This window comes from Tachysurus vachellii, chromosome 21 (genome assembly GCF_030014155.1).
Source record: "Tachysurus vachellii isolate PV-2020 chromosome 21, HZAU_Pvac_v1, whole genome shotgun sequence".
In the NCBI taxonomy this organism is placed as follows: Eukaryota; Metazoa; Chordata; class Actinopteri; order Siluriformes; family Bagridae; genus Tachysurus; species Tachysurus vachellii.
Window position 1 is genome coordinate 12,140,642 of NC_083480.1, and position 11,649 is coordinate 12,152,290.

The window sequence follows — 11,649 nt, forward strand, 5'->3', positions numbered from 1 at the left end:
AATGAATGATAGACTAAATGAAGCACCAGAAACTGTATTTCACATGAACCCTCTCAACCATTGACAAGGTGTTATGGCGCATTTTGTCCATGTACATTGTTTTTCAATTGCCAGCCTTTTCTCAGTGTCAGGTTGGAATACTGGCATTTTAGTTGAGTGACACTGAGATTTCATTTGCACTTAGAGCCTTTTCTTGGTCATGATTACAGATCCTATAACAGGAACATTGAGCTATAGGGGAACACACCTTTGTGAGGATGCCAGACTATCCGAGTACAATCACACACTTATTCACACCTTGCAATACTCATTTACAACTCAGTCACACCTAGAGGAAATCTAGTCTGGCCAATCCACCTACTCACATGTTTTTTTTTTGTGGGTGAGAGCAACATGGAAAAATGTAAGGAAACCCAGGCAGAACATGTAAAATAGCAAACAGACTGGAGTCTGAACTTAAACAAGGGACTCTGGAGCTGTGTGGCATCCCACTACACACTGAAACACCATGCCATTATTCCACCATGCAAACACATACCATATCAGGGTCACTGCTTTCCTCAGAATGTTGCACCATCAAAATAATATGATGTATGTGTTTGTTCAGTTGTGGTTCTGTGGTGTCCGTTTCTAATGGTGTAGATGCCGACAGATGAGCCTCAGTTCATAATCAGGTACCAAGAAAGTCACCTTTAAGTCTACATAATAAACTAGAAAATAAGTGTAAAGCGAGTGATAAGTGCATATTTAACTATTTGGTCTTTAAGTATATTAGTAAGTATTTTGTTAATTCTAATAATTATCAAGACCTCATAGAGAAAACTATTGTTCTACAAGTCTTTATTTTGTTGGCGGTGTAAGCCTAGAAACAGCGCACAAAGTACTAAAGCAACATTTGGACCCCGATCATGTACTGGCTGCATTTGGTGGATGTGAAAAATGGGTGCAAATGGGAAATTTTCCCCTACACGTGAGTGAATGAGTGATATTTTATTTCGTTTTTTTAACGACTTCCTTTCTTATTCCTGCGAATCGGAGCTCTCACTTCCAGTGTGCACAGAAGGAAAAAAAAAAAAGAAGAGAAGTCAATTCATCAGCGCGGAGGAAGAGGAGGAGGAAGAGGAGGCGGTTGAAGGAACACACCACTGCTTTTTTCCCCTTCCTAATTACTTGACTACTGACGATGACAAGGCAGAGTCACGCACATTGCCAGGATGGAGTAGATCATTTCTGTTAAGATTTATTTATTTATTTATTTATTTATTTATTTACTCGTCCAGGTCGCGGTTTGTATTTCATAAGATTATGAAGATGCTGAAGATCAGAAAACATCAACAGCCCACTGTACGATTGCGGAAAATACAAGGGAATAAAGGCAGCTAGTCATGAAGAAGAAACGCCACATGGGAAATGTTGCTGATGGTAGGAGGAGCCACTTTTTTCCTGGTGTTTTTTTTTTTTTTTTTTTTTGTTGCATGATGTTGTGTATTAGTTCAGAATCAAGTTGGGCGTGAATAAAGGAGCTTAACACCTTATTTTGAAAGGATTAAAACTAGATACACAACTACCTACACGATTAACAGATTCGAGGACATTAAAGAGCACAGAACTGATTAAAAATAGCGCAAATGTTCTGATTTTTGTTGTGGGTTTTGTTTTAGATGACAGAGAGATGAGAAGAGCTGATTAAAAGGCATGGCTGAGCTCAAGATCCTATATCCTGGTCCTTTAAATTGTCAGATTGTTAACAGGGACCTCGAGTGGACTGTGCAACACGAAAAAAGTTATTATCCAGTATGCACGGATGAAGCGGCTTTATTAATCGAGCGCCGCTGCGAGGCTGAACCGGAGGCGCGCGCGCGAGGACAGAATGGCTTTTCAGCACCACGGACAGAGCCTTCGCTTCTCCACCAGTGGGGAAGTGATGAAGAACTTCACGTGTGTCATGATGAGGAGTTTGAAACAGGGTTTTCAGAGATAACCGACGTCGAAATACGCATTCAGGACCCAGAGAGCAACTGTGAACACTTAAGCTCCTTCTGTGATCCGGATCTCTCTGATGATGATTTTGAAGCAGATCAGACTGAAAAGTCGGCTGATTACGGCTTCATTAGCGCAGTGACTTTTTTGGTGACCGGGATGTTTCTGGTGGTTGTTTCTTACATGATCCCTCGTGACGTCAGAGTGAGTCCAGACAGTGTCTCAGCACGGGAAATGGAGCGTCTGGCCATCGAGAACGCCCGGGTAGGCGCACACCTGGACAGATGTGTAATTGCCGGTCTTTGTCTCCTGACTTTAGGTGGTGTAGTTCTCTCCACCTTACTCATGATCTCCTTGTATAAAAGCGAGATGGACAGACGGCAGGCTTTTGCGAGCTCTAAGCACTCAGCCAAACTCTATGGGTCTATTCATTTTAGAGGTGTAGGTAATCAAAACAGTGTACCTTCACATCTGTCTCTGGATGAGGATGATGCAATGATTGAAATTTCAAGCTGAATCCTGTATTTCTGTAACTATGTCTGGTATTTGACGTTGGTTAACCCCTAATTATTCAGTTATTTACATATAGAATCATATTCGTCAGTAACTACAACAAAATATTCAGTAACTACATTGAAATTCATAGGAAACATATGTAGTTATGAGTGTGGGATATGTTTGTCTGGGAGATTAACTTATTATTAATTCATTAATTACTGTGAATTCAGAGGTACAATTATGCCTCAGTTTCCCAAATGATCATGAATAAATGGTAAGGTGAACATCACACTGAACACTAAACTTGTTAAAATGATTACTCGAAAATACTTTTGGGAAATTGGAGCAACAGGACTAGAGAACTCCAGAAGGACATGAACACTGTGGTATTTTTCAATCGTGTGTATCACTTAACAACACCCTTGCATGAAACAGATCCTTATGACATGCTTTTTTGTTGTAACAGTTGCATTTATTGGTTGCATCTATAGCATACAATGTGTGATCAAGTCAGTTTGTGCAAATACACATGCAGTTCTTTTTTATATGTAATCTTATGATAGCAGTGGTGCATTTCTTGTTGGGTAATTTTATATGACAGCTTGTCATCATTTAAATGCGGCATCTCCAAGTAAAATGAGCCTTTGCATTTGCATGTACATAATCAATGTGTACACATTTATGTACTCAGTCTGAGTGGTCTTGAGTAGCCGACATTAATAAACAGAGGATGCAGTTACTGTTAGCAGATGTCTCTCTTGAGCAAACACACACACACGCACAAACACACACACATAAATAATGTTACACTTACACAACTCAATCTAAGGTTCATCTGAATTACAAATAGTGTTAATGAGAGAAAAATTTCTTCATTTATTTTACAAAGTAATATCATGCTTATCTCTTAAATATTGTGGATACGATGGATTTAATGTGCTATATTTTTTATGTTACTGGAAATCACATTTAAACAACCTTACAATAGTACTAGCTTGTAAATCTGGAATAAAAAATGCAAGGTCTCAATCTTGGGCCGGCACATCCAATCAAAATGTCCAGAGCCCAGAAAAAAAAGGAAAAGACACAGCTGTAAAATGTCAAAGAATATAAAAAAGGCAAAGGAATGATCCGGCATGGAGTGAAAATGTTCATAAAATGTCAAACGCTAACATTAATCTTTTTTTATGGTTAATACTGGCTGAGAAGAGCTTCCTCTCTCATCAATGTCAAGCTGTTATATCTTCCTCGGTGGCCAGTCATCCTCACTTTAGGCTTAGTAAATATATGCTGAGAAGTCTCTGAACAAGCTGGAGCCTCTCTGGCTTTGCTCAGGAGTCTTGTGCAGTGCAGCTTTTTCATAATGAGAAACGCTTACTATGAGGCAGATTAAATTACCTCAATTTAAACAGCAAAACTGCTGTTCTGCCTCACGGGAGAATCCTCACACTGACTGCATCACAAGCGTACACACCACAGTGTCGTTTAATCTCTGCACACATGAAAAGTTTGCTTATGGGTACAGAACCATTTATGTGTTACACACAGATGTACTAAAAATTAAATAATTTTAATTCTAAATGATGCAAATATATTATGGGCTGCTAAAATATGTTTTTTTAGCCACCACCTCCACGCTATGGAACACAATAAATATACATATATAAACAATAACTTAAAAAAATTCTGAAAAGCAAAATATTTTTTAATAAAAAAAAAGAGTAGAGAAAGGACTAGAAAAATATTATGCACACATGCAAGTAGGCAGCAACAAATCAAACACAATCTGGCAGCTAAATATGAAAAAATAACTGAGAGAAAAACAAGAGAGCGAGAATACAAAAAGGAAAAACAATACGATGGTAAAATCTAGAGCACGAATGATACTGTGAAAGATGAGAAGTGGATTGGGCATGAAAGTTGTATATTGAACAGTAGGAAATATTGAGGTATTGGTGTGTTGTACAGCAAGGTGTGTTTTAGATGCTGTGTGTGTGTGTGTTCATATAACATGAATGTAACACAAGAAAGCCTGATGTTCTAAGGAAAATAGCTCTAAAATGCAGAATTTGCTCAGCCCCTTTTAAATATGCATGGCTTTGTCTGTATGGTGTATTTTTTTTCAAATGAAATTCCTAACAGCGTATGCAAGGCTTGCATCATGTTGCAATTTTCTTTTTCATCTTTCTCTCTCTTTCTCCCATTACTCAGTGCAATCAGCAAAGGCAGCTGCAAGCAGGAAATAAGATTGGACTGAATAATGGGGTCACTGCAGGTCAAGGACTTGGGTCTGCCCATTTGAAGAAATCATGCAAACGGAAAATGCCTACCGCGCACACACACACACACACACACACACACACACACACACACACACACACACACACACACACACACACATTTCATTCTATATTTATCTTGCTTTATTTCACATTTATTAACATTATTGACCAAGGCCAAGACCTACATGAGCACAGCTATTAGATCCTTGATGTTTAACAGCATGTTCAACAGAATGATGCTTGTTACCTCGGATTTTGTTGCATAGCAACAGTGAAAATAAAAGACAAGACAAAAGTCACTAGGAGGGATGGCCTTGAAGTGAAACCACATTGAGAATTTAAACCCATGTGCTGCTTAGCTGAATGGCAACGTGTGAATAGAGAATGATGCAAACTACATGAATGCACAGAGAAGAATCAGTAAAGGTTCTGGTTCATTATTAATCAATGTACAGTACATTATTCTGTAAGTATAGTGAAGGTGAAAAACTATATTTAGGCTGCTGTAGAGTGATGCATTTGAATATAAGTTCCACACATGGAAGAACCTTTTTTATACAGAATTATTTTTGTCACAATGAACTAAAGAGTCACTTTGTATTATTTAAATTTATCATCAGTCATGAACAAAAAAACTGAAAAAAAACCTAAAACTGATTTTTTAGCATGACATAGAATACAGAATGTGTAAGGATGTGTAGACCATTTATGGCTTACCTGCTAGAATCAATCAATCCGGATCACTTTCTTTTTTCCTCGCTCTTGACGTAAGTGCAGCTTATGTCATTTTCCTGAGAAACCACAAAGCTTTCAATCCTGATGACTTTAACATGTCCGGAAGTGTAGTTACATGTATAGCTGTCATGAGATGACTTCAGGGAATGTTAAATAAACACAACCCAGAAAACGTCAGCATATTAAAAACTACATGTGCTGTTGCTATAGAAACAAAAAGTGCATTAATATATACTTAGCTGCTGTAATAAAACATAAATCAACACCAATAGATCAGTATTGAAAATTTAACATTGAAGATGTGTTCGGTTTAACGATAATTTTTTTATAGGTCAGTCAGAAGACTGAATTATTTAATATTTTGCAATATTATTAATGCTGAACTGCAGTCTAAAATTGATAGTCATCCTCAAAGTGGCTTTTATTACAGTGGTCAGAGGTCAAAGTTTAATATCTGCTTAAATGTACTCCTTGAATCCAGCAATACCGTAAATGAAAATTGGTAAATGCACCCTACCAATAAAATTGGTAAATCTTCCCTTATTAGGTCACACTTACTAAATACTTTATTATTATTTTTATATAAAAACTCTTACTGAATTATATGATTATTTTAAAAGGGTTAACAGCATATTTTTAACTGTTCTATTTTTAGAACAGTAAATCTGAATTCATTTTATTTCCTAATAATTCTTTTTTTTTTTTTTTTTAAAAATCTACCACAGGAGCACCAGACTGTCAACCTTCATAGCATCTGAAAATTGTATGTCGATGATTTGCTCCTACATTTCGCAAAGCCTTAATTTCTATTTGATTTGCTTTTTTTTTCTCTTTGTGTGTGTGAAGCATAGTAGAAAGATTTATGCAATTTTTTTTTAATATCTAAGATTCTTAAGGTAAATTCATGCTGTATGTTTACCTCCTGAGAGAGTGAGAGAGAGAGAGAGAGAGAGAGAGAGAGAGAGAGAGAGAGAGAGAGAGAGAGAGAGAGAGAGAGAAAGAAGTGGGAGTTGTGCTATAGAAAGAAAAAACAACGAGCAAAAGAAAAGCTTTAAACACAGCACTTTTCTGAGTGAAACACAAATCATCCTGAGGTTTTTTCTTTTTTCTTTTTTTTTTTAAACAATATGACTTTCTAATGCAAATTTTTTATCCTTTTAATGCTAGGGGAAAAATCTTCCAAGACTTTTTTATCTCCATTTCATCACCGTTCCTACTCATGTGAACAGTGTCATGCTGAATAGTGAGTTAATGAGCATCAGCTGTGATTGGGCTCTTATCACCCACACACCCGTGTCCTTTTGTGGCACTGCTGTCCTGTTCAAGTGCACACAGATCACATATCCATAGAAACCAAGTCCCCTTGTTGCTAAGGAGAAAGCTCGATGAAGGTCTCAGATCGTGTAATGCATCGGGTATGATTATTTTTAAGTAGATGTTTATCAGCAGTTAAAATCTCAGCTGATTAATTTGTTCTATATTTATCAGTCATGATCATACAGTACCTAAAGCCATAGTAAGACTAAATGCAATAGAATGTCATGACAGGAAACGGAATTAAAGTCTATACCAGGGATGTTATGGGATCAAAGCTGGGCACAATTTGCTTCACGCAAACCAAAACACATAACACAAGCACAATGTCTCTTATATTCACAATAAACATAATGTGTGCTCTTCTTACACAATATAATCTTTTATCTGCAAGCTTTGGTTTCTAAGCAACATAACGTGCAAAGATTAATGTATTCCATAGTTAGGACAATGGCTTCATTTTTGTGATTATCCTTTATAATATTCTGTTGATTGCTCATGACTTGAAATATACAGTAGATCTAAACGTTTGCACTAGTGGGCTGGAGGAACTTATTTCTGAGCATGTTTTGATATTGTTATAGTGTGTTTAAAGTGTTTAAGCAAAAAAGTGTTTAGTGTTGCTCCAGCATGTCATCTCATTTAAAGAGTTTTAAAGTGGTTTAAAAAGTGAATCAAGCATATCGGTTCTAAAACAGTCACATTACCGGACAATTCAGACAAACAGAAGTTTGCAAAAAGACCAGGTGATGAATTTACCTCTTTAATTGTGTAATTTGAATAAAAATGTGTCCACTGTAGCCTCAGATTAGTGTTCTTGGCTAACAGAAGTAAAACCCAATGTGGTCTGCAACTGTTGTAGTCCAACAGCTCTAAGGTTTAACATGTGTTCTGCTTTTCTGATCACTATTGTCCTCTGTTATTTTTTTGTCTTAGAACTGATCCTGTATGTTTTTTTGTTTTTTACACCATGTGCAAACTTTAAAGACTATTGTGTGTAAAATTCCCCGGAGATACTACAACATTCAGAGATCTGAATTAGACTGTTTGGACTTATTACAATAAACAAATTTGCTGTACATCGGTTTGAATTTAATAATCACTGAATGTAAGAATGATGCCCAGATCTTTGACAAACACCTTTTCTTAAAGTCTATAAATTATTGTTTCACATCAATAATTCAATGATTTTAGATTAAGTTAGCTGAACCCAACTGACAGACAAATACAAGTCCTCCATTCGAAGCCACACTCACAATACGCTAGGCTATTTCTACAAGAAGGAGTGACTTCCTAAACTGACAGGCATCTTTATTCACAGGCAAGCAGAGACGACCTGTTTTCCTGATTGGTTAGATGCTGTTGACCCACATCGTCTAGAGAGCCCCCTTCGCACCACAGCTCCCATGGCAACAAGTGCCATGTAGAGTAAATCTCTGTTTTTTTGGATAGTTTATGTAATTAAATGCCTTGTGTTTGCCTTTGAGGTTATAGATTGTGCATTGTTATTGTGCATCTTTTAAATCAGTTCAGAGCTGTTTATTTTTCCTGCATTGTTCCTGATGTTCTTTGTGATTTATTTTGTGTCATTTGTTTAATGATTATGTATTCAGTGTGTTTTATATCATCCTCTCATGCCTCGATTTTCCGAACTTGCCCAAAATTAACCACATTGTTTGAGAATGCACCTGCTTCCTTTGTTTAACCGTAAGGAACCACAGAAACCTCTGAGCATATAATTTTATTGACTCCTTTTTGGAAAGGAGAACCGCCAAAGGAGAAATGTTTTCTCTCCATACACTATAGGCCATAATTCTGTAAGATGCATAATTCAGCTGTTGGTGTGATCTAAGATTAACTGTGTGGTGAAAAAATCTTTACTCAGCCGATCTATGATTCATGCTGTTATTGCTTGTAAGTCTGACATGTCTCTCTGAGGCTCCATCATCGGTCCTCTGGGATGGAGAAAAAATGTCTCCTTGTAGTATTGATTTCATATATTAAGTGCATCATGGGTCACCGGGGCAAGTTTGTTTCAGCCTTGGCCTGGGTTAGGATAAGAAAGCTCCACTAATATATCAGCTTTTGTGTCAGAACTCTGTTAAAAGTGAAAAGTGAGAGTGATATGACATATGGCTAAGTCACATGTGTATGGGTCACATATGGTGACCCATACTCAGAACTCAGGTTTGGTGCCTTGCTCAAGGACACTTCAGTCGTGGCTGGCTCGAGACTCGAACTCACAACCTTAGGGTTAGGAATCAAACTCTCTAACCATTACTACCCCTAAAAGTTGTTGTTGTAAGTCCTGAACTGTCCATGAAGCACTTACTGAAATGTAGAAAGAGGATACACAGCAAGATTATCCAAAAATTTCCGTAATAAACTATTTCTGTATTTTTGAAATCTGCAGGCATAGTGGGACGGATGTTTACTTTAGAGCTTAGAAACGAGCACACAGATGGATGGATTGATTATTAATTTCATTCCTTCAGGGTTTTTGTCAGTGAGTATCAATAAAGCAAACCACCACTCATAAAGATAAGTGCTGTGATTTTGGCACCCAGGCAGGCAGCACCCACACAGTCTTTTCATTACCATGTCCTTGTACCTTCAACCTGCTTCTGCTCCTTTTCAGAACAAACAAGACCATCTGTCAAAACTGTTCATTTACAAGAGAGGGAAGCAAATGGTATGAAAATGCTTTTAACAACCAGCATGTGTATGATTACAGTAGAGATTCATGAAGTCCTTCAGTAAGATCACACGCACAAGGTTTCGCCATCAAAAAAGCTTTTCTTATACGTCTATAGAAAATATACACAGAGTTCTACACTCATAGATGGTCAATTTAAGACTTTTGAGAGCAATGCTGTAATTTAACAAACCATTATCCTGATTCCTGTTGCTCTCTAGACTGCTATTTTTAATGTAGCATGTTTCTGGTATATTCTCCATCCATCAATCCATTCTCTACACCACTTAACCCACTGGGTTGCAGGGAACCTGGAGCCAGTCTCACTCAGGGCACAATCACACACACACACACACTCACACACCCAATGACATACTATGAACAATTTACAGTAGAGATGCCAATCATCTTACAGCACTTTGGACTGGGGAGGAAACCAGAGTGGGGAGAACATGCAAGCTCCATACACATAAAGGAGGTGGGATTCAAACCCACAACCCTAGAGGTGTGTATACCCCTGTTATATCTTTACTAAATTAAACTAAAATATACAAATTAATAATGAAAAATAAGTCTTACAGACTCAGATAAACATTAAGCTTTTTTCAAACATCTTTCGAAGGTAGATTTTAACCCCTTCTCAGATAAGCTGAATTATTTTTTTGTTACAAAAAATGATAGAGGTTGTTATATTGCAATTTAGGTAAAAGAATTTTAAACATATACCAGTTTACATACAATGCTATTTGCCTTGCACCCCCAGGGCTGGGGTTTTAATTCTCACCTCTGTGTGTGTGGTCTTTGCATGTTCTCCCTATGTTTTCCCTGTGGGGGATTTCCTTTGGGTAACTAAAGTGTTGTAGCCTGATTGTGTTGTAGTCTAAATTGTTCACAGTGTGTGAATGGGTGTGTGAGTGTGTGTAATTGTGTCATTTTATGGATTGACAGGCTGTCAAGTGTGTCCCCACCTTCTTACCCCGAGTCGCCTGGGAAAAGCTAAAGGCCCTTTGCAGCCTTGTATACGATAAGCAGTACAGAAAAGGGATAGTCTGCAAAGTGTTATAAATAATCGTTTTAAAGTAAAAATATGAAAAATGAACAATGTCAGGCTTTCATTTTAAGACTTATGAACCCGTGTGAATGATACCATCAATGGTAAAAAAAAAATGAAGGCGTACAGGAAACAGTTCCTTTTCCAAAGAGCAGTAATCAATAAAATCTGAGAAAATGAACACTTCAGCATACCTGACATTTAAAGAAGTGTCTAAACACTTTGATGAAGTAAGCTTTACTAAAGTATATAATGCATTAATGACTGGTTTTAAAATGCCTCTTGGAAAATTTACAAGTTTAAGTGGATAAAGGAAAAACAAATTTTCATAATATCACACAGTTTATACATTGTATGTTTCTCTCTCTCTCTCTCTCTCTCTCTCTGTCTCACACACACTCACACACACACACAAAGACACACACACACACACAAATATTTAAATCGGCTGATTCCCTTTCATCATACATGATAAAATGTGTAATTTGCATTTATCATATATTACGTTCTGCGTAATTTTGTAAAATTGATTTGAATAATCAGCAGAGGAAGGACAGAGGAGCCATGACATCACTTTCTGTCTGTCAGTTTGAACCACCAGAAGCTCATCCTCCTCATACAAATAAGAACCATTTACTTTAATTAATTAACCCTAATGCACTTAAATTCACTCAAACGGCTAAAGGAGCCCGAAAGATGTAAATGATTTATATGAGGTATTAAAAGAGAACAGCCTCAGATCCCCTTGAAGAAGTCACCTACTTAAATTAAAGCATTTTACACTAGACTATAATTTAACTAATATTTAAAGTGTAATATGGTTAAAAAAGTCCACATGTTCACATGTTACAGTCACAAGTTATATTTACAATGCAATTATAGATATACAGATTTAGTGCAAACCTTGTAAGATCCTAAAGATTGCTTTTGTTACAGTAGTCTTGACTTGATGACTTGACTTGACTCGATGAGCAGGATATAACTTAATTGGACTTTTTTACTTATTATTAGAAATTACAAACATTTTTTTAGCTTTATCAATCATTGTCATCATCATATAACATGTTTGTGTATATATATATATAATATATATA

At 36.8% G+C, this 11,649-nt stretch overlaps 1 protein-coding gene across 1 annotated transcript; it reads left to right on the plus strand.

Moving 5' to 3' along the window:
• Positions 1-1,282: 1,282 nt before the first annotated feature.
• LOC132864260 (transmembrane protein 74) lies at positions 1,283-3,109 on the plus strand. The gene is made up of 2 exons (XM_060897600.1): positions 1,283-1,422; positions 1,662-3,109. Exon 2 carries the CDS (start codon positions 1,696-1,698, stop codon positions 2,494-2,496), a length of 801 nt encoding a protein of 266 aa, XP_060753583.1. The 5' UTR covers positions 1,283-1,422; positions 1,662-1,695; the 3' UTR covers positions 2,497-3,109.
• The last annotated feature ends 8,540 nt before the right edge of the window (positions 3,110-11,649 follow it).